The 25,292-nt window shown below is 38.0% G+C and overlaps 1 protein-coding gene across 1 annotated transcript in view; it reads right to left on the bottom strand.

The window, feature by feature from the left end:
* The window catches only part of dpyda.1 (dihydropyrimidine dehydrogenase a, tandem duplicate 1), a 266,445-nt gene extending 246,814 nt beyond the window's left edge, over positions 1-19,631 (bottom strand). The window contains exon 1 of the mRNA XM_067435665.1: positions 19,272-19,631. Coding sequence (XP_067291766.1) covers positions 19,272-19,310 — 39 coding nt within the window. The 5' untranslated portion in view covers positions 19,311-19,631. The remainder of the gene's footprint in view (positions 1-19,271) is intronic.
* Between the last annotated feature and the right edge of the window lie 5,661 nt (positions 19,632-25,292).

Genomic DNA, 25,292 nt, shown 5'->3' on the forward strand with positions numbered 1-25,292 from the left:
AAACAAACAGCTATTAGAAGAGATTAAACCGTGATGTTAGAAAAAGTACATTTAAGAACATTTGCATAATAGATATGTTATTAATTACGGCAATGATATTCCCTGGAACAATTCACTGAAGCTTTAAAAACTTACTTATTGCCAACAAAATCTTTGCGCCAGTTATTACTTTTTTATGCTTTAAAAAACATATTACTACATTATTTTACATCTTTAAAATAAAAAAATAAAAAAGAGAAAAAAGAAAGACTTAACAAAAAAAGAAGGGAAATAAATAAATGAATGAAAATTAGATAAGAAGACAAGATAAAATAAAATGAGACAAAAAAATAAGACAATAAAATTAAAACCAAAAAATAAACAAGACATAAAATAACATAAGATAAATAAAATAAAATGAGACAAATAAAACAACAAGTTCAAATAATATAATATAAGACAAGATAAAATTAAATTAAATTAAATTAAACAAAATTAAATAATACAATAAAAATTAAAACATAAAAAGACAAAATAAAATAAGACAAATAAAATAAAATAAAATAAAATGAGACAAATAAAACAAAATAAATTAAAATTATATAAAAAGTCAAGATAAAACAAAATGAGACAGAAAAAAATAAGACAATACAAATTTTAATAGAAAATAAAACATGACATAAAATAAAATGAGACAAATAAAACAAAATAAAATAAATAAAAATTAGAAAAATAAACAAGACATTCAATTCTCTCTCTCTCTCATTCAAAATAAAATGAGACAAATAAAATCAATTAAAATGATATAGAAAAGACCAGATAAAATAAAATGTCAAAATAAAATGAGACAAAAAAACAAGGCAAAATAAAATAAGACAAACATTCAAATAGAAAATAAAGAAGACAATAAAATAAAACAATAGAATAAAATACATACAATAAACAAACAAGACATAAAAAAGGCATTAAAGAAGATAAAATAAAATAAAATTGTGCAAACAAAATAAAATAAGACAAAAATATAAAATAAATGTATTTTTGTCTCACTAAATTGATCTTCTCTGAGGGTTTATTTTAATGCTATATTTTATATTTTAATGATATATTTTACCACATCATAACAATTTTATTTCATTTTATTTTTGTCTTTTATTTTATTGTCTTATTTTATTTATCATGTCTTTTTTTGTCTAAAAAACAAACAAGTATACAAAAAAAAAGAAAAGAAAAAATGCTTAAAATATTCAAAAATATTTAAAATAAGTAGCTGTTAAAATAAGACAAAACATTCCTGTCTTCTAAAATTTGCTTTGGAAGATTTAACTAAATATAAGTAAAGAAGCAATTTTGAGACTACATCTTGGTTTCCAACTTGATATTGACCCGCTCTCCTCAAGTGGAAAATGTACAAGAGCAACAGATGTATGCTGGAACTGGGCTAAGGGAAACATTAATGATGTCTGACAGATGTTTATTCTGTCTCGACAACAGAACGTTTAGGTCTAGAAAAGAGAAGACGCTACCTGTTCTCCTAAATGTTCTACTCGATACAACAGGCAACCACCATTCATAAGAGTTCATTGATCTTAGGACAGAGAGAGAATGGATGCAGCCTGAAAACGTTCCTCGCACATTATTGTAAACTGCACAGAAAACAACAGCATTAAAGGGGTGGTTCTGTTTTTTTCTTCTAGGCTTGGTTGTGTTTATGGGGCGCAGTATAACATGTCTTAATACTCTTTTTTTTTTTTTTTTTTACGCTGTATTTTTCTTATATTTCACCGTTATTCCACACCGCTGTCTCCACTGTCCTTTAAACGGCTCGTTTGCTTCCTGCTTCTAGGAAACACAATGGTCTTAGATTGGTTAGATGGCCAAATGTAGGGCCCTATAAATGCCGTTGTATTTTTTTTTCCAAATTTCATGTTTTCTGTTTTAATTTTTGTAGATTCCTTTTTTTTTTCGATAAAATTTTAGGGAAATCAGTTTTTTTTTCAGTTTCAGAACTTTAAAAAAATCATAAGAATCATCTTTTACATACAGTACTATTAAAGGACAACTCCGGTGAGAAATGAACCTAGGGGTAATTAACAGATGGTTACCGAGTAGATCGTTCTCTGGGATGGGTTTGTTATGGAAATCTAATGTAAAGAGTTTTATCTCTAAAAACAGATTAGCTTATAACGCTAGTATATGGGGCACAGGGTAGTGAAATTAAATCACTAGTTAATACCACTAACAAGGCTAAAAATAGCCTCACACTAACACGGTAGCATATTGAGGGTCCCTACAGGCAAACCGAAGCATTGAGAACTTTGTAAGTGTACAGACAGTTTAATAAGAAGATACTTTATAAACATAATGCATTACGCGTTCACGGACAGGCACCATCTTGGAAAACAGTCTCGACGAATCGATCCACGACCGCTGTTCTAAGTGATGAACTGTGACTTGAAATATCATATGGTTCGTTTTTTTCCGGAAGAAAACACTGAACGCAACAGAGAAAATAAATAAACAAAAATAAAAATGTCCATGTTATTACATTTCACAAACTTAATTCCTATCGACCAGCTCACTTAGAACAGCGCTCGTGGATCGGTTCGTCGGTCTGACAGATTGGACAATATTTGTCTGTATTTGCAATACACAAGCCGCGGTTCAGCTGCGCGAGACCAATACTGCCTGTGTAAAGCACAACGGGCGCGCGGCTCCCGCGCTCTATACGCAAAGCTTCTGCGCTGCCTGCGCGTGCAGTGTGAAACCGCCGTTAGTGTCGAGTTTCTTAACTTTTTCGCCATACTTTCATTGTTTTGTAGGAGAAGGTGAAATGACAGGAGGGGTTGTGTCGCCAAGATTTGCTTCCCCCGGTCTGCATTTTCCTCAGACATCTGTTCTGCTCCCACACAAAACAGAATTTCATTACAAATATGTAAAATTCCGGGAAAATCTGCGTTAACACTAGATTCTGCGTTAATATGCAGATTCCGCGCTAATATGCCGATTCCGCGTTAATATGCCGATTCTGCGTTATTATGCAGATTCCGCGTCAATATGCAGATTCCGCGTCAATATGCAGATTCCGCGTCAATATGCAGATTCCGCGCTAATATGCAGATTCCGCGTTAATATGCAGATTCCACGTTAATATGCAGATTCCACGTTAATATGCAGATTCCGCGTTAATATGCCGATTCCGCGTTAATATGCAGATTCTGCGTTAATATGCCGATTCCGCGTTAATATGCAGATTCCACGTTAATATGCCGATTCCGCGTTAATATGCCGATTCTGCGTTAATATGCCGATTCCACGTTAATATGCAGATTCCGCATCAATAATATGCAGATTCTGCGTTAATATGCAGATTCTGCGTCAATATGCAGATTCCGCGTCAATATGCCGATTCTCCGTTAATATGCAGATTCCGCGTCAATATGCAGATTCCGCGTCAATATGCAGATTCCGCGTTAATATGCTGATTCTGCGTCAATATGCAGATTCCGCGTTAATATGCTGATTCCGCATCAATATGCCGATTCCACATTAATGCTGATTCCGCGTTAATATGCCGATTTCGCGTTAATATGCCGATTCTGCGTTAATATGCAGATTCCGTGTTAATATGCCGATTCCGCGTTAATATGCAGATTCCGCATCAATATGCAGATTCCGTGTTAATATGCAGATTCCGCGTTAATATGCCGATTCCGCGTCAATATGCTGATTCCGCGTTAATGCAGATTCTGCGTTAATATGCAGATTCCGTGTTAAAATGCAGATTCCGCGTTAATATGGAGATTCCGCGTTAATATGCTGATTCTACGTTAATATGCAGATTCCGCGTTAATATGCAGGTTTCGCGTTAATATTCCGGTTCTGCGTTAATATGCAGATTCCGTGTTAATATGCCGATTCCGCGTTAATATGCCGATTCCGCGTTAATATGCAGATTCTGCGTTAATATGCAGATTCTGCGTTAATATGCCGATTCTGCGTTAATATGCCGATTCCGCGTTAATATGCAGATTCCGCGTTAATATGCAGATTCCGTGTTAATATGCAGATTCCGTGTTAATATGCCGATTCCACGTTAATATGCAGATTCTGCGTTAATATGCCGATTCTGCGTTAATATGCCGATTCCGCGTTAATATGCCGATTCCGCGTTAATATGCAGATTCCGTGTTAATATGCAGATTCCGTGTTAATATGCCGATTCCGCGTTAATATGCCGATTCCGCGTTAATATGCCGATTCTGCGTTAATATGCCGATTCCGCGTTAATATGCAGATTCCGCGTTAATATGCCGATTCCGCGTTAATATGCCGATTCCACGTTAATATGCCGATTCCACGTTAATATGCAGATTCTGCGTTAATATGCCGATTCTCCGTTAATATGCAGATTCCGCGTTAATATGCTGATTCTGCGTCAATATGCAGATTCCGCGTTAATATGCTGATTCCGCATCAATATGCCGATTCCACGTTAATGCTGATTCCGCGTTAATATGCCGATTTCGCGTTAATATGCCGATTCCGCGTTAATATGCAGATTCCGTGTTAATATGCCGATTCCGCGTTAATATGCAGATTCCGCGTTAATATGCAGATTCCGCATCAATATGCAGATTCCGTGTTAATATGCAGATTCCGCGTTAATATGCCGATTCCGCGTCAATATGCTGATTCCGCGTTAATGCAGATTCTGCGTTAATATGCAGATTCCGTGTTAAAATGCAGATTCCGCGTTAATATGGAGATTCCGCGTTAATATGGAGATTCCGCGTTAATATGCTGATTCTACGTTAATATGCAGATTCCGCGTTAATATGCAGGTTTCGCGTTAATATTCCGGTTCTGCGTTAATATGCAGATTCCGTGTTAATATGCCGATTCCGCGTTAATATGCAGATTCTGCGTTAATATGCCGATTCTGCGTTAATATGCCGATTCCGCGTTAATATGCAGATTCCGCGTTAATATGCCGATTCCGTGTTAATATGCCGATTCCACGTTAATATGCCGATTCCACGTTAATATGCAGATTCTGCGTTAATATGCCGATTCTGCGTTAATATGCCGATTCTGTGATTCCGTGCGTGATTCTGTGATCTCAGAAATTATAGGGCCCTACAAATGTAGTTTCATGTATTTTTATTGGCTGAAGTGCCAAGCAAAAGGGAAGAAGCTCGTTGTAGTCCAAACCGGCCATTTTTGTAGGCAATAAACTCCCATCAATTTAAAAGACAATATCTCCGTTTGCATTGAACTTTCAGCGCTGTAACTTTGCAGATACTGTTTATGCTCGAGCAGCAACATTACACACTAACGTTAAGTTAAAAAAGTGAAATCGCATGCATCCACCCCTTTAACATTCTGCTAAACGTCTCATTTGTGTGCCTCACACTAGAAAGAAATTTTCTAGGTAAACTACACTTTAAAGGTTTTCCATCTTTCACCAAATGTCGGAAGGCCTCTGTGATGTCAAGACGGCAACGAGATCGACGTGAAATATGCGTTTTTCATCCCAATACTGCACACTGCAGGGCAGCGTTCGCATGTTAAAACATCTTTCCACAAGAGAGCAGATGCATCTTTAGGGCTCAGAAGGAAAACACCATTCTGATTTAGAGTATAAACACAAATACTGTACAAGCTAAGCACTGGGCGTTCACTCGCACAAACATCCAGGAGGCTTGTCGCTCCCCAGACAAAACGCTCGCCGCAGCGCAGCTGATAAATGCCAGAGACGCAGACAGTCTGAGTCAGGCATAGATTTTTGCAGTTATTCAGCAGTCCTTGAGGATCCGAAGCCAAACAGGGGCTAAGTGTGTTATCAAACAATATTTAAAACAAAAACCGACCACATTCCCCCGTCGTATGCATGACCTTTGCAGTTGGAGAGGGCCGCGGCGGCACGGAGATGCGAGCATGGCAGCGCTGACAGGCCTTTCCGCGCCGGGTCCATCTGCATGTCTTGGACGGTTCCGCGGGGGAGCCGCCACGTCTGTTTTTATCACTCTCCACTGATCACGCAGCCCAAACAGATGGAAGATCAATAACCAGCGCTGCCCAGCCACATCAGGCAAACTGCAGCCCCTCGGAGAAAATCAGATAGGGAGCCTCAATGATGGACAACGGGAAATGGCAAATCAAACTCAGCTGCGAGTGCTAATTAAGGCCTGGGTTGTATTCTGCACCAAAGTGCATATGGAGCACACTACTTCCTGTAATACAAATGCACTCGGTGCGTTCCTACAAGAAGCCACAATTACACAAAGGACAAAGCTTTCTTCCGTTGGAACTATGGATAACCATTAGTGAACATGCTAGCATTACTTTTACACAACCTGCACGTATAAAATATTAAAAAAAAAATAATAATAATAATGAATAAATATTTTGTATAATGTTTGACTCATTTAAAGGCACAATATGTAAGATTTTGGGATTAAAATATCCCAAAAAACACTAGAACAGTGTTATATATTTTCTTGAATTGTTTAAAGAATGTTTAAATCGCAAAAAATAAGCATTTTTTTCAACCTTGTCCGCACATCACCTATCAGTGACATCATATCCGCATTACCTTCGTTTTCTGGTTTAATTTTGTAGAAACCATGGAAACAGTAAAGATGCTTTAATATATTATGTGTTTTATTAGACAGGAGAGCAACTGTTTGGATACATTCATCAACAGGAAATGAATGATTGCTATATAGCTCTACACAGTTAGTCCTACTGTTTAAATCTTGTTTCTTGATTTACCGCGAGTACCATGTTTTACTGTGACTAATATAGACCTAGCGTACTGCAGTGTGCAACAAGTGTCTCACAGCAGCCGCCGAGCGAACGCACAGAGAAGCATTATAACATAACTTTCAACACACTCAAATATATATATAATACATGGGTCTTCAACCCTTGGCACAACTGGAATCAGTAGCCAATCACAGACATCTTGTTGATTTCTGGAGCGCAATGGCCAATCAGAGGTGTTTAAGTTAGAATCCACTCACTGCTCAGTTTTTATTCAGTGCTGAGTTCTGCTCGCTCTCGTGAATTCTCTCGTTAACAAAGACACGACGTAAGTAAGAGATTCATTATTCAATGTAGACAACTTTACTGATTTTGATGGAACGCTGTGAGATTGCGAACTAAGGTGAGTGAGGCTTAATTGTGATTAAAAAGTGAGCGCACTTTCTGGCTTTCGAGGCTATAATCCATTAAATAAAAATATTATTTTTCATGCTGGCGGAACGACAGCCAGTTACACACTGCATATATATATATATATATATATATATATATATATATATATATATATATATATATATATATATATATATATATATATATATATATATATATATATATATATATATATATATATATATGATACATTTTAAATTTTTATTTGACTGTCAAATGGACACAAGTTTACAAAAAATGTACTTAAACAATATTCCTGCTATTACTGTAGTTCAATCAAATAAATGAATATATATTATATATGCATTTATTTGTTCGAACTACAGTAATAGCAGGAATATTGTAAAATATTATTACAATTTAACTTAAATAAAAAAATCTAAATGTAATATATTTTACATGATGCAGAAATCATTCTAATATACAGTTTTTTTGCTCACGAAACATTTATTATTATCAATGTTGAAAAAAGTTGTGTTTCTTAATATTTTTGTGAAAACCATTAATAACTTTTTTTCAATCACTGAATCATATGGATTCCGAAGTCATGGAATATAGCTCATGAGTCGTATGAACTATGCGTGAGTAAAGGGGAGTAAAGTACAGATTTTTCATTTTTGTGCAAACTATTCCTTCAACATACTGGACTGGCAAAAAATTCATCTACAATTTGGCGGGGTGCATGTCCTATGGGTGCAAGTATTCTGTTATTTTTCATCTAAAGCTGGTTTGAAGGTGGTGACACATGCTTGAAACATTTATATGGCTATTAGCAGAGCAGCTGGTACTGCCCTTTTGCTGTCTAATCAATAACAGCACCATATTGTGCAATAAATTACATTCACCGTCCTCTTGCTGCACACCAGAGAACCTTCAATGCCTCAATATGCATGAGGCGCTCCTGTTCTTAGCGTATATGGTGTGAACATGCAGCTAAAATTTAACTCTATGACACCTTAATCCCCTTGAACAGGAAATGATTTAAAGCTAAAAAAAATGTCTAGAATAACTAAACATCAGCTGGAAAGCCGCCACCCTGTTCTGTCTTTGGCTTGGATCAATAGGGGAATTTCCACATATTGATCTACCGTTAGCGAAATAAAGATCAGCAGTATCAAACACAGGCTTTGAATATAACTTGCTCTCCCATAAGATTCCAAACAGTATATGAGACACAGATACGCATAACACATCAAATTTTCATCTGGGCTGAAGTACTTCATCGGAACAAAACATTTATTCCACTAGAAAATAATCAAATATCACTGGAAGAGATAGAGCCATAGTGCACTCACTGCACTGTACATATTATATAACACTATGTCATATAGATAGATTCTCAGGGGTCTACCATGTAGGTGCCAAGTGTGTAGCCACAATGCAGCACAGAATATACTGAGCAACACATTATTTGACTGAACTTTGCTTCATGTTTAATGCAAAAGAAATCGAAAAATTAATAATAAAGTTTTATATTTATGTTAAATCGAATTTTTTAAATTTCAACCTCCCAAAACACTTCAAATGTATTTGGCACAGAAAATAAATTCCTTTAAAGGTTTGGCTTTTTTATTGACATTATAAAAATGTTTTTGGCACAAATGTCACTATATCCTGAAAATGTTTTTCAGTGTGATTTTAAAAATGTGATTCCTTTAAAAATCAAGAATTAACGTTTTCAGACAAATAATAATTTTAAAATCCAGATTTTTTTTTTCTTTTTTCGGGGGGCTCCCAAGAAATACTTCATTTTAACAAGTTTTTTAATTAGCTAATTAATGTACTGTCATTATAATAGGTCTACAAATAATATCTATGTTAACATTACTAAGCGCAATATTGATATATTCACTGAGAGTTATAAAGAACTGTTATCATTCATGTGTATTGAAGACCAAAGATTGAGTCCATTCAGTTAAATAAACGAGCTTGTGAGTCAAAATGTCTACATCAGAGGAACTCTCATAACCTCAGAGCTTTCAGAACAATACATTTCAATTCAATAAAAAAATTGGACATATGGATTACAAGTCAGCGACTTCAAAGCAGAGGAATGATATTGGAGTCGGGCAGTGAAAGGAAAGGCCTATTCGATGTTCTCTGCTGAGCACAAAACAAGAAAAGTAAAAACACAACATACAGACCTCTCAATTCTTCTCAATTGCAGAGGTAGTGAAGGCTATAAACTTTGCTTGCTGGGAAATGTGGACGGACAGTAAGGGAAAAGTGGGACTGAACAAAATACAGGAGGATACAAACAATCAAATGTTTTTTTTTTTCACTTTTTGTATCTCACCTAAAATGCATTTAAGTGTTACTGAGTTCACTCGGAAATGAATATATTTAATCATACTTGACCACATTACAACCCTGTATGATTTAGTTTCTTCTGTGCAACAAAAAAGGTAGCATTATGTGAGCTACTTTTTTTCCTATGTATTAAAATGGATGCTAACCAGGCTGTAAAGTTACAAAAAGGAGCAATCATAGTCTTCTAAAATCATTAGATATCTAAAATTGAAGTCGATATTCATTAAAAATGTCACTATACGCTTACATTATCTCTTTAAAACTACACTTATAAACTATTAAATTATATATTATTTTTTAAAGGTGAACTATTCCTTTAAGACAATCTGAGCTATTTGTTTCTCTCCTATTCGTCCTGCAGAGGGCGTCTTTAGGTGCCAGTCAAAGCATATGAATTGTTTACTCTCCCTCTTTCTGCGCCAGCTAGACCAACCTGCCAGCCTAAACACCCATAAACCCTCCCCTCAGCCTGTCAATCAACATCCTCATCCACTCACAGAGCAGCATCTGCCACGTCTGGTCCACTCCTCTTGTGAGGCGGTTTAATTCGGTAATGGCCAATATGCGCCAGAGCCTCATTATGCAGCATTTGAAATGGTCCCTGGCCATGTTGAGGCTCAAAAAACAATTAGCAGAGAAACAGAAGGGAAATGAACTGTAAAGAATCAGGGCTTGATGACCGAGGCTTTATCTGCTCTCAGTGGAAGAGAAACAGAGAGAGAGAGGGGGATTGGAAAAGGGGAAAAAAAAGGTTCAGTATGCCACATGCTTCTTGGGTGTGTAAACGAGCCGGCTGGCCTGAGGGAGCCTGGGCGATGAACTCCACTGAGGGGGATTGAGTTTGCAGACAGAGATTGCAGCAGACAGAGGGGTCACAAGCGATCAGGTGAATGCGTACGGCCCCCCTCCAGGGGATCGGAGGAAAGGGGGGAGGTGGGCTGAATTGTGAGATGGAGGGGCAGCCAGGTAAGTGCTGGCTTTGCAGAAGGTTCTCTGCTTGCATTCAAGGGGTGATGGCTCTGTGACAAACCCCTTCGTACCATCTCTGCTGTACTGATTGATTACAAGAGCAGTCTGACCCAACCCTGGCAGAGGTGCAATTACTGATCCACCACTGCAGCAAACAAAGCGCATCGCACAGGCCTGCCTGCATCTGAAACAGAAACCGCAAATCAAAATACGACAAACACCAGGGAGGAAAGTCCCTTTGAGGCATGTCAGTTCTCTTGGCCACCTATATAGAAATCTGAAAATCTCCAAAACTGTGTAAATTATGTTTTTAGTAATTTAAAGGGTTAGTTCACCCAAAAATGAAAATTCTCTCATTAATTACTTACCCTAATGTCGTTCGACACCCGTAAGACCTCCGTTCATCTTCAGAACACAAATGAAGATATTTTTGTTGAAATCCGACGGCTCAGAAAGGCCTTCACACCAATGTCATTTCCTCTCTCAAGACCCATAAAGGCACTAAAGACGGCGTTACAAAGCCCATCTCACTACAGCAGCTCTACAATAACTTTATGAAGTGACGAGAATAAATTTTGTGCGCAAAAAAACGAAATAACGACATATATAGTAATAGGCCGAATTCAAAGCTATGTTTCGAACGGTTGTAATCAGCATATAGATTCATGATTCGGATCGCCAATGTTACGTGATTTCAGCAGTTTGGCGGTTTGACACACGATCCGAATCATGAATCAATACACTGATTCATAACAGTTCAAAACTTTGTTTTGAATTCGGCCCATCACTATAAGTCGTTATTTAGGTTTTTTTGCGCACAAAATCTATTCTCGTCTCTTCATTAAGTTATTGTAGAGTCACTGTTGTGAGATGGGCTTTGTAACGCCGTCTTTAGTGCCTTTATGGGTCTTGAGAGTGGAAATGACATTGGAGTCAATGAAGGCCTTTCTGAGCCATCACATTTCAACAAAAATATAATAATAATAATAATAATAATAGATTTTATTTATAATGCACTTTTCATTCCGAAGAATCTCAAAGTGCAACAAGGGGGGGGGGGGGGGGGGGGGAATAACAAAAAATGAATAACAAGTAAAAATATAGAATACTACAAACAATCAACCAACACAGAAAACAGAACAGAAACAGAGCTGATGGTGAACAGAAACAGAGCTGATGGTGAACAGAAACAGAGCTGATGGTGGACAGAAACAGAGCTGATGGTGGACAGAAAACAGCTGATGGTGGAAGTCTCTGTTAGCTCCGCAGCACACTGTGGTCCACTCCATGTTTCAGATTTCTCCCAGCGGCAGTGTCCCGATGACATCGCCGAGGCACGACAGCTGAAGACCAGATGATGGGTCTTCTTCATGATGATTCAAACGATGGGGATCGCTGCAGCACCATGCAGGAGGCAGAACATTCCTCCGGGCACTTCTGTGGACACACCGGGGCCGGCGCAGATGTCCAAGCTGCTCCACGGTCGCAATGCAGGACGGAACAGCAGAACTTCCCAACATCATGCCGGACGCCGACGACGAGAGCCCGGATGACGCTAGCCCGGTGCAAACTTCAAATATCTTCCGAAGATGAACGGAAGTCTTACGGGTGGGTGTCGAATGACATTAGGGTAAGTAATTAATGAGAGAATTTTCATTTTTTGGTGAACTTACCCTTTAAAAAAAAAATATATTTGCATGCAGTGTCCCATTTCTATTCACTTCTGTCCCTCTCCTTACACCAGGGATGTCCAACCGTGCTCCTGGAGGTCCACTGCCATATAGAGTTTAGCTCCAACCTCAGTTAAACACACCAGAGAAAAAATAATCAAGGTCTTACTGGGCATACTAGAAACCTCCAGGCAGGTGTGATGAGGATAAACTCTGCAGGACAGTGGCCCTCTAGGACCAGGTTTGGACACCTGTAGTATCGTTTTCAATGTTTTTTGAATGGGGGTTTTGGTTAAATGGCTGAAATAAGGTCTGTGGTGAAAACAAGCTCAAGACACTTTCACGTTTTATTCTACGACAAAAAATACATCTGTATTACCCCACTTGTCATTTTTTTTCAGGTGTTACATGTCTTGAAAAAGGCGGTTGCTAACAAGTCGCTAAATGGGACTACAGAGGCTGTAAAGAAGATTAAACTGCATCATGCCGAAAAGGTAATCTCAGTCCGCTTTTACAGCCTCATTATGATCATAATTGTGCTCTTATAAACCAGTCTAACTCAGATGTTCAGGGAAAATGTTTTAGGTAATAACTCAAAGAGTTGTCGGAAGCTTACCTTTAGCTTTTTACTTCTGCCGACTGCATTTAGGGCTTCAAAAAAGTTCTGTTCATTGTGATAATTATCTTGATAGAAAAAACGTGCAAATATGATACATTTTGTTGATCACAGAGCTTGTTTTTTGTGATAATCAAAAAGCATGGAAAAATCCTATTGGGTTTTTCTTGAGGGAACCAGTGTGATGCTAACCGGTTGGGTGACGTCGTACCTCCACCACTTTATTGTGCGCACACACACTCATCAGATATGTCTGTAATTGGCTACAATGATCATTGCTAGCCAATCATATTTGACATATCTGATGAGCGCGTGAGCACAATGGCCAATCAGAGGTGTTTTACGAATCCGGTCAACAGTGCTCAGTGTCAAAAAAAATTTAGTACCGAAGTCGGCAACTCTAGCCCCTACAATAACAGGACTTTTTTTAAATAGTCTATGCCGCAAACTTTACATACTTCACATCATTTTGAAAAAGTTTAGTTGATCCTGATAAGAGCTCATTGTCACAGTTGCAAAGTCTTCCAGACATCCTGTAGAATTCACCCAATCAGATGTCCACTTTGAAAATCCTGAAATGCTTCCAGTTAATAAGCCAGATATGCATCAGACTTTCACCCAGCATCCAGGTTGAGACTAGGACATCCCTGCCTTGGACTGTCTCTGGAGGAATATAGCATCTTTGTGGTAACCTTTGCTGCAAATGTTAATAATTTGTTATGCCACAGTAACAGGATTTCAGTTCATCATATGTTCCGATAAATGTCGCAAATACCAGTTGCACACGTACTAGCTGATAAAATGATAGGCATGATTTCTGGACTAATGTCTGCCTGTAGGCGACCTCACCTCGCACAGCAGGGGCGCAGCTGAAGCGTCTGCGTAACTGGTGCAAATTGTACTCAAAACATCCAACATTCATTCCTGATGCTAAATTTCCATCTACATCGTGCAGGGGGTAAACAGAGCGAGGGAGATGGGAAATGTTTTGCAGCTACAGTCTTATGTTTAAAAAGCAGAGCGCTTGCAGCCTCAGTGATTTGCAATAACATGCAAGCTTTTCGAGTGGCCAACTATTTCCATAAAATTTCATTTGCATTTTATTTTGGAGCAATCCCCTGTCAGCGTTCCAGACGTCTGATGAGAGCACGGGCCGGCAGAGGCGCAGAGGTCTGCCAGCGGAGTCATACCTCTTTGTTTAAATGCTGTATTGCTGTGGGTTTTTAATGAACTCTAATAGCAGTCCAGGAGGATTTTAATTAATCTACATGTGCGCACAAAAGGGCCCCACATTTAGCGCTTTCAGAAGTGCGGATGGATATTAAAATAAGACATCTGACAGAACTGCAGAAAAATGGAGGATTTAATTGCTCCAGAGATGGCAATTATTATGAGATTTAGAAAGCCATTTTCAATGGCAGACAGGAGTCATTTAGTCCCAGTCTTAAGTGCAGCGAAGAGCCGAAGGTCACGTCAGTGTTGTCATTACGGCCTGAATAAAGATGCTAATGAAGGGCTTGACTTACTCTCCTCTGCTCTCCATAAAGGTTGCATTAGTGTCGCCCGGCATGAAGACATGGCCATCTTTACTCGTATTAACATGTGATGAGTTTCACCATGAGAGCTAAACATTTTCCACCTTGCATGGTGAAACCAACACCAGTATGTTCACAATCAACCGGACTGCTGATGCAAGGTACCATGGGCATTAAACATTAAACTGTGCTGTTAAATAAGGCTGTAGCCATGATTGGATCCTATTATAATGAACCTTAAGGTCATTATAATAGGATCCAAAAGAGGGTTTATTTAATGCTTTACTATGAATGCATAATATTACATAGAAGAATTTAAATATTTATTTAGATGTAGGTCAAGATCTACTACTGTTGCTTTCCTCCACAAACACGCAGAAAAACTTTAAACACTAAATATTTTAGTGCATGATTGTCACTTATTACTGTAAAACTCACACAAACAAAAAGAAAACTTCTACTCAGCAATTGGAGATATATCCTCAGTTAGACACATCCTTGCCACAGGCTAATTTAGAAAATGGAAGGGAGCAAATTGGCCATGGCTGAAGTAAATGACGCCTATGCTCTTTACATTTACAACTATAGAAATATGAAATTCTGCAGTACGTCTTCAACTATCTACTATACTAAGACGGAAACAAAAAAGGGCTAATCAGTTATCAAGAAGAGGTGAGTTGGGGAAGGGTTTTTCAAACGTTTCTCAAGGTTCATGAGTTAATGAAAAGCTGATTAAGCAAATCGAATGTGACATAAAGTAAACAAATGCGGCTGTAAAATTAATCTACATAAAATGGAAATATCCATATAATCCGTATCTATATAGAGACATGACTGTTACATTTTTTATTTATCATTGAATCAATCATTCATAAAACACTGATTTATACAACAAATAAACAAGTGAAGTATTTATTGAATCATTCATTCACTGATTCAAATTTTAAATTGACCGCAGCAATGAAAATTTGGTCAGAACCTCTAGTAAACTGCATGTAATTTTGTTTATTAGTCTGTTCAGAATCATGGGATAATCATGTTTGAAATGTTGTGATTCTCAATTTATCCAGAATCGGACAGCTCTATCTAAATGTTTTCACTTCTTTTTTATATCCCTCATTGGAATTGAAACTGGGAATCGATAAGAATCGGAATTGGTAAGCAGAATCAAGGGCTAAAATTTAAACAATACCCAACTCTGTTTAAATTGCAATTAAACAATCAAAGGCTGCAAGATTTAATTAAAGAAGTATATAATCTGTTGTGCTGCGTGTTTCAGAGTGATACGCAGCACTCAGTTAATGTACCAACTTACTAAAACAGATTTTTTTTTTCTGTTTTCTTGCCATTTACCATCAACCAACATCATAGAACATTAACACGTAAATGTGTTGTTAAGTTATTGAAATATTACCATTAATTTAATTTACAGGGGGGTACTTCAAGAAAATATTTATTCAAAACAGTTTGGCAGCCCCTGTACAACTGTGCTAAACCTTGCGTGACAAGTATTGGGACACCCCTCCAAATCATTGAATTAGGTGGTCCAATCACTTCCATGGCCAACAAAGTGAAACAATAACAAAGTGGAAGCAATTGGGAACAACAACTTTAAAAGGCCACATAAAATCAAAGAGCTGGGTCAGTGCATGCTGAGGCGCAGAAGTTGCCAACTTTCTGCAGATTCTACCGACATCCAAAACGTTGTGTGGCCTTCAGATTAACTCTAAAGGAACTGTATGTAAGAAATGTATTTCACTTAATCATAAAATGGAATCATGTTCATTTCAAATACTTATATCACTGACAACAGTAGTCCGGCCAGGATATTGTAATTTAAAAGTTTTTGTTGCAGCCCTTAACTGATGTCAATGTTTTGGCCTGAAGCTCCATCCTCCACCTATCGACCAATCACAAAGTCAGCAGTGATTCGGCATCCAGGTTGCCAGCTCTGCTCTGGTTACCACAGTTGCAGCTACAAACTTTGTGCAATGCAAAGCATCGGATGCAGTGGTGTAAAGCATGCTGCCATTGGACTCTAGAGCAGTGGAGACGTGTTCTCTGGAGTGACGAATCATGCTGCTCTGTCTGGCAATCTGAGGGACGAGTCTGGGTTTGGTTGCCAGGAAAATGATACTTGCCTGACTGCATTGTGCCATGTGTAAAGTTTGGTGGAGGAGGGATTATGTGGTGGGGGTGTTTTTCAGGGTTTGGGCTTGGCCCCTTAGTTCCAGTGAAAAAAATTCTTAATGCTTCAGTATACCAGGACATTTTGAACAATGCTCCTAACATTGTGGGAGCAGTTTGGAGATGACCCCTTCCTGTTCCAACATGACTGCACACCAGTGCACAAAGCAAGGTCCATAAAGATATGGATAAGTGAGTTTGGTGTGGAGGAACTTGACTGGCCTGCACAGAGTCCTGACCTCAACCCGATAGAACACCTTTGGGGTGAATTTAGAGAGGAGACTGTGAGCCAAGCCTTCTCGTCCAACATCAGTGCCTGACCTCACAAATGCAATTCAAAAATCCCCCAAAACACACTCCTAAACCTTGTGGAAAGCCTTTTCCAGAAGAGTTGGAGCTGTTATAGCAGCAAAGGGTGGACAAACTCCATATTAAACCCTACGGATTAAGAATGGGATGTCATTAAAGTTCATGTGCATGTAAAGTCAGGCATCCCAAAACTTTTGGCATATAGCGTATATTATATAAACACACTTTTATTTTAAATGTGATTAATCGCTTGAGAGCACTAAATTAAATTAATATTCAATTAACAGTCCATTTAAAAAAATGCTGTTTATGCAAGAAAACTTAAAACATCACAAATTATCTACGAAAGCACAAATCTGAAGCTCAAGTGATCACCATGTTGAATAAAACTTATCTAATGGACAAATAAGACAATTAGAGAATATCTTAAAAAGTTAGTGTACAACGTTCCAGTTTAAACACTTAAACATTGCAATAATTCTATAGTAATAATTCTACTACATATTATCATGGGATGTGTTATCAATCGTTGTAGTGTATACTGAAAAGTTTACAATCTCCTAGATGTTCAAGTCATATTCAGCTTTTGTCCCAATTCTTAAATCCAACTGTAAGAACAAATGTTTTGCCACGGTTAAAACTTTTCACAGGCACACAGGCCTTCAAAATATATTTTTAAAATCCTAACCTCTTAAACGTTGACTTACAATACAACCACATTTTGAGTTGATATTTAACATCGAAGCTTTACAGACTTTTCTATCAAATCAAATCTGCTATTTTAGCTCTGTCACGTCAGCAGAAAATCATGAGAATCTCACTTAACCGTTAGCACAGGACAAGAACAGGTAACAGTGAAATACAGTGAAAGCTTCCCTTTCAGGTCCTCCTGCTAACAGTAAAGAGTTTAAACTGACATGTGATTCTCACATGGCTAGTACAGCTTATTAACCACATGGTTGTGAGATGCATTACAGCATTGCAGTCTGCAACTCAGAACTAACTAACCGTATAATAACTGGGAAATTGGATTATCTGGACATGCCATTATTTCCAGTGTGTTCACTGCTTCTTGGATCTCAATACTCTTTTACGAAAATGAGAGCCGAATGCCAAATGAATGCAGCTGTCTATAGCACAACCCTTAAGGCATGCATATATCATTAAAACACTCCAAAAAGGTTTTAAAAGAAATCCTATATAGCACTGAAATGATTGCCAACAATTCTGTTGTGCTTCAACACTTTTCCACAACACACTGCATTTGCATTTAACTAGTGGAACAGAATATTTTTATGGCAGCATTCCAAGACTACTTTCCTGATCCTAACAAACAGTATTCACACACCCACATATAGCTATGTTTAAAACAGCATACTACTCTCATTATTTTCCCAGTACACATACTGCGCGCAGTAAGTGAACTTTCTGCACAGAACTGCATTTTTCAAACTAACTCTCAGACGCCTTGAATACTGTGTGCATTCTTGACTGCATACTCAGTAAAGAATGGTAGATGCTTCCTGGGGGGGGGGGGGGGGAGTCAAATTTATGTGAAATTTCAAAAATGTGCATTAGGCCTTAGAAGTGTGAATGTAGCCTAATAGACCTGATTCTGTCTGTTATGACGTATATAATTAAGCCACTATACTAACAATAAACTTCCTTGTTTCTGAGTGTTCACTTCAACATTTACATGCAAAATTTACAGCAAAGTTTAATACTTGAATAGGTTACAGTTTGATACTCTTTGTTATATATTGTTTTGTTTTTTATCTAATTAATGAGGCTGTCCAATAGCATATACATTTTTGCTGTGGTTGTAGGTTTTTTTTACCGGTTATCAATCTACCAGAAAATATCAACCATTAAAAAAAAAAAAAACATAAATAAAAAGTGGATGAAAAATGCTACATGCAAAAATAAGTCACTTACTGAATGGCATACGTAATTAACAAAATAACATTGCAGCACAAAAATGTAGATAGCCTACTTTTGCACTGTCCCATGCAAAATGGTATACTGCAAGGTATGCACTACTCTGATACACACACACACACACACACACACACACACACACACACAAGAATGTTGCATTTGGTTACTGCCAACAGTCTGTTGTGATTTGTTTGAACTGTACAGAGTTTATTTTCATTAAAGACTGATAAACGCAAAATCAACGACATATGTTATAAGTGACTTTGAAACTTTGACCTGAAACACCCACTGACTGAACTTCCATACCCTACTTCCAGAAAAACAACAATATATAAGGACTATGAACGTGGACATTAATCAAGTAGGATAAATTCAAAGTTGAACGAAAATGCGACGATTTAAAACTAAGAAATGATTCAAGCCATCTTCCACCAAGTAGCCTACAGTATGTTTACTTTAACGGAACATCTTAAAGCACATCCGACTGACTGGCAATAAACATTACGGGTTCGTTTATATGTTATGAAAGAGAGTTTATACCTCGATATCAGGCAGCTCCTTGCTCAGCATTCGAGCCATGTTTCCTCCAAATCAACACGAAGGAAGATGGAATGGAGTTAGAGAAATACAAGTGTTTGTATTCCGACGATAGTCCGTTATCGAGCGTGCAGGTTGTTACTTCCAGTTTATGCGTCGTCTTCTTGGGAAATTACAGGATCCTTTTGTCAGAAATGGCTGAAATTCGTCCACTGCGACGAATTGACAGTTAAAGCAACCGCATAGACGTCTGGAGCTCGTTGAGGGGCTGGTGCACTTCTGTCAAGGGGTTTTCAGCAGACAGATAAAGTTTGTTTGACGCTAACTTTTTGCTCAGAGCACAGCGCGTGAAGACACTGCTCGTCTCGGTCAAGACAAATGTAAACACAGGGGTTTGTGTAACCCGATATTCTGCCTATAGCCATAGACTTGGTCATTTTAATCTTTAAATAATTTCAGTAAGTATTTTTTGTCTAAATGATGTCACATTTTTCGCGATAGATACAAGTTATTTAAGTATAATAATTAATAGTATTAATATTTAAGTGCCTTGGTTGTTGTGAATAGCTGCCAGGGTGTTGCTATATTGAGTTGCTAAAGCCTGTTGCTTTGGGGTTTCTAGGGTGTTATAGGTGGTTGCTATACTATTGTTGTAGTCAAGACCAAGACCAGCATGTGCTGAGACCAAGACAAAACCAAGACTCTGAGGTTGAGACCAATACAAAACCAAGCACTCCTTAAATGAATCTAAATTACCATTATCTATTTAATTATATGTTTTATATTTAATTAATAAATACAATTAGAATAGGAAGACACCGTGGCACTGTAACCAATCAAATCACTTACAATACAATTAATGCCACAGAAGTTGCATCTGAATTCGAACAATTACACCTGCATAAATAATGTACAGATTAATTTAACATTAAAACATTATTATTATGTAACAGCCACACAATCGTTTATTAAAACGATTTGTTCAAAGCGGCTGATTTATATAATAACGAAAAATTGCCAAATTAGCAAAGTCACAGTTTAAAATATGTAATTTAATATTAAATTTGTTAATTGAACATTTGTATAGCCTAAATCAATATAATTTGCAATCAAGCTTATATTCATGAAAACTACTCTCTTGCTCTTATGATATTGCTTAATTATATTTGATGTTATATAAAACATAAAACTAAATCTCAGAATTTTGTGGGGATTTATATTAATTTTGTGCATATTTGAGACAATGCTGCATTGATTTTGAACCCAGCAGCAGTTATTGATTGCACTTTAAGCAGAACATTTTACATCAAATCAAATTCATGTTAAATCAGACAATGCATCGGCAATGTAGTGATATCCTTGCAGTTGTGGTCTTGAGTGGTCTTGAGATAAAATTCAGAGTCCTCTTAGTCTGACCAAGACCATGGAGAAATGCAGTCGAGACCAAGACAAGACCAAAAATGCTGGTCTTGAGTACTACAACACTAGTTGCTAATTTGCACTGGAATCCCCTCTCATGGCCTTATGAATGAATGAATATATATATGGGGCAAGAAAAAATAACTTATGTAATTTTTTTTTCTAGTAAAATCATTTCGATTTTTAAGAATTTTATAGATATTCGGACTGTAAACAAGTAAAAAATACTAAGTAAGAAAACCATTTTTTGTTAATATTATCATACGTTCAGAAAATTACAAGCATGATGTGTTTAAATACAATACATGTGTTTAGTCTGCTTACATAAATGTATTTTTATCCCTCAGACTAACCTGTAAAATGCAGATGATCCCTAAAGGCTAGGTTCGTTAGATCTAGTACAACACACACATCTTGTATTGATCACCTTGTGACAGAAGCTCCTGCATGTCCGATATTGTTTCAATGGTGATGCAGTTCTTTGTAATGCAAGCATCAGAGGATGCTAACCTCCATTTGTATTTACCAATATGACTAATATCAGTAGGTTAAACAAAGGCTGCTTTAAGGTGAAGTAACATAACCGATTTAAGATGCTGTTTAAAATCATGCTAAAATGTCTTTAGAGGTTGTTGATATTGATCATTGCAGTCATCTTTTGTTCTCTGGGCTTTTATCTTGACAATATGTGTGTTTATTGGCAAATAATTAGAATTTGTGACTGTGGCTCTGAAAAGCAGCCCAGTTATTGCGGTCGATACTGCAGCAGTGAGACAGTTAACTGCAAGTCCAGAGTGACTTGGCATTTTTAACAGGACTGCCATGTTTGTGGTTGTTGTTTTTATTTTTTTATTGTCTGCCATCTCACCTCATCCACAGACAGCTGCGTAAAATATAAAATAATGCATACATGTACTTAATTGGGATCGTTTAGGCATTTGTTATTGGTTACTATTAAAAGTGAATACTGCAGAAGCTATTTTGGTAGGCTTTTGGTCCCCCAAAACTTAGAAAATACAAAAGATCACAAAATAACCATAATAAAAATTTGCCTCAGTTACTGAGATTTGTCAAACATGTAATTTTAATGTTTATTTTAAAAGACTTTAATCAAAGATTTAATCAAAGATTAGAGGGATAGTTCATCCAAAAATGAAAATTCAGTCATGATTTAGTCTCATTTATATCATTCCAAAGCTGTATGACTTTATGGGCCCTATTTTAAGGATCTAAGTGCATGGTTTAAGCGCACGGCGCAAGTGCACTTAGGCACTCTGAATCCACTTTTGCTAGTTTAACGACGGGAAAAATGGCCGGCGCGCCAGGCGAACGGTCTGAAAGGGTTGTCCCTATTCTCTTAATGAGCCATGGGTGTGTTTTGGGTGTAATGTGCAATAAACCAATGAGAGTCTCATCTCACCCGCAAATAGCCACTTATTGATAACGTACCATTTAAATAACACAAAAATACTGCTCTATTGACTTTCAACCAGGTATTTTTGGTCAATGGTTGAATGGATTTCGCCGCAAAATAGCAACGGGCCAACAATACGCCTGAACACACTTTGTTTTTCAGACCAGCACGCTCATGGGCGAACAGATGGGCGTGAATGCTTTAAACAACGCTTTTGCTTTAAACAACGTGGCGCAGGATGTGAAAATAATAACTGAGTCGAGCTGAAACCATAGACTGTAAAAAAATATGAACGTGGTGTCCGTGACGTCACCCATAGGATTTTTCTGAAGTGTAAAGTAGAGACGAGCTGGCCGTTGCCATCTTGCCAGCGGATCATCGCGCGCCACGCCCGGATAACAGAAAATGGGCAAAGAGGCGGGGACGTGGGTGGAGCTGAGGTGACGCAATGACTAACAGACAGCGGATGAATGGCTGTCACTCAAAGTAACCACGCCCTTAATTACACCCTTAAAAAAATTCACCCCACTCACAGTTGTCATTAAGGGCAAAATTAGCCATGTAGACCAAAACCAAAATTTGTCCCAGGCTGTAAACATGTTTTTTTTCTGCTGTAACATTGGGAATTTTAACATGGGGCTCAATGAGAGTCTGCTCCCTTCTGGAGCCTGTGGCCCTAGTGGCCAGTCGATGAATTGCAGTTTAAGTTACTTCCGTATTTGCTTCAACAGAAACCGGGGGAGGTTGCCGCCTGGCTGAAAATAGCAAAAAACACTTGCCGTGTCACGTCTGTATAGAGTGTATAATAGGGCCCTGAGTCTTCAACTTATTTTCTCTTTGCAATGAATGTCAATCCTATTGACCTTCAATAAATATATTCTGTATTCCACATAAGAAAGAAAGTCATACAAGTTTGGAATGACATAAGGGGGAGTAAATGATTTCCATTTCCGTCAGGATCAGTATCGTCAAAGATAATAGACGATAGATAATAGATAATAATTAGCACATAGTTTGGCACTATGGTTTGGTTCTGTTCTGTTCTGGCAAGAACTCCCAGCGCATGATTGGTACACATTTTGCTTTTTTTCATGCAGCATAGCTGTATATATATATATATATATATATATATATATATATATATATATATATATACACACTCACCTAAAAGATTACTAGGAACACCATAATTAAGCCCTATTCGGACGGGATTAGATTAACATGGGGACGTCGGGGTAAAGTCATTTTACCTCTGGACGTCTGTAATATTAATGGTCAATTCGCACGGGATTAAGACATCTCAGTAAAACTAGCAGAAGTGGGAGAAGTAACTCGCTTTACACACCACGGTAAGCTCCGTGTCGTCATGTGCGTATGACGTTGCCGTTATCACGTGAGCAAACACACACGAGCGCCAGTCTGAACTCCGTCTACAATATAATGTGTGTTTTAATAAACAGTTAGATCCAGTCTAACGATTCTGATTGGATTGTGTTGGTAATAAACACTTTCCTAGAGCTAAAATAAGTGTTGTGTCTAATAAGTGCTTTTGATCTTCTTTTTGTTTTAAATGATATGCGGAAAATACTGGAGGTTTGCCATAGAGTTGTCCCTCCACCTACAACGCAACCGAATGCTTCAAGCGCCTCAAAGCTCGCAAAATGCGTTTTTTTAAAAAACTTTTAAAAAGGAAATGATGGGATTTTACCTCACATTTTTACAGCAGGTCTATTCGAACGGGATTAGTATTACCCCAGGTCATTTTTCCGGACCTTTTTACAGAAGGTAAAAGTCTTGGTAATCTTTATAATGACTACCGAGATGGCACATTCGGACGGGACAAAAATCACTGAGAACCTCTGGTAAAAATTACTTTATCCCCACGTCCCCATGTGAATCTAATCCAGTCCGAATAGGGCTTAATACTGTGTTTGACCCCCCTTCACCTTCAGAACTGCCTTAATTCTCTGTGGCATTGATTCAACAAGGTGCTGAAAGAATTCTTTAGAAATGTTGGCCCATATTGATAGGATAGCATCTTGCAGTTGATGGAGATTTGTGGGATGCACATCCAGGCCACGAAGCTCCTGTTCCACCACATCCCAAAGATGCTCTATTGGGTTGAGATCTGGTGACTGTGGGGGCCATTTTAGTACAGTGAACTCATTGTCATGTTTAAGAAACCAATTTGAAATGATTTGAGCTTTGTGACATGGTGCATTAGTACCCAACGGAGGATGGGTACATGGTGGTCATAAAGGTATGGACATGGTCAGAAGCAATGCTCAGGTTGGCCGTGGCATTTAAACGATGCCCAATTGGCACTAAGGGGCCTAAAGTGTGCCAAGAAAACATCCCCCACACCATTACACCACCACCAGCAGCCTACACAGTGGTAACAAGGCATGATGGATCCATGTTCTCATTCTGTTTACACCAAATTCTGACTCTTTTGGTGAGCTTGGTGAGCTTGTGCAAATTGTAGCCTCTTTTTCCTATTTGTAGTGGAGATGAGTGGTACCCGGTAGGGACTTCTGCAGTTGTACCCCATCCGCCCATCCACCTCCGTTGTAACGAGTGGTTATTTCAGTCAAAGTTGCTCTTTTATCAGCTTGAATCAGTCGGCCCATTCTCCTCTGACCTCTGGCATCAACAAGGCATTTTCGCCCACAGGACTGTCGCATACTGGATGTTTTTCCCTTTCCCCACCATTCTTTGTACACCCTAGAAATGGTTTTGCGTGAAAATTCCAGTAACTGAGCAGATTGTGAAATACTCAGACCGGTCCGTCTGGCACCAACAACCATGCCACTCTCAAAATTGCTTAAATCACCTTTCTTTCCCATTCTGACATTCAGTTTGGAGTTCAGGAGATTGTCTTGACCAGGACCACACCCCTAAATGCATTGAAGCAACTGCCATGTGATTGGTGGATTAGATCATTGCATTAATGAGAAATTGAACAGGTGTTCCTAATAATCCTTTAGGTGAGTGTATATGCATGATGTGAGGCATCGTATTCCTAGGTAGATGTGATCAGCTGACAGTCGGCTGGTGCAAGCTTGACTAGCATGATTTCCCAGAAACAACACTATATGCTGCATTTTGGGTGAAATAACCCTTTAGCAAGAAGCCACCACTTACTAAAATCCAAGAATCTTCCCAGATTTGTACTATTACTCAATTACATT

Source organism: Pseudorasbora parva, chromosome 24 (genome assembly GCF_024679245.1).
Source record: "Pseudorasbora parva isolate DD20220531a chromosome 24, ASM2467924v1, whole genome shotgun sequence".
NCBI lineage: Eukaryota > Metazoa > Chordata > Actinopteri > Cypriniformes > Gobionidae > Pseudorasbora > Pseudorasbora parva.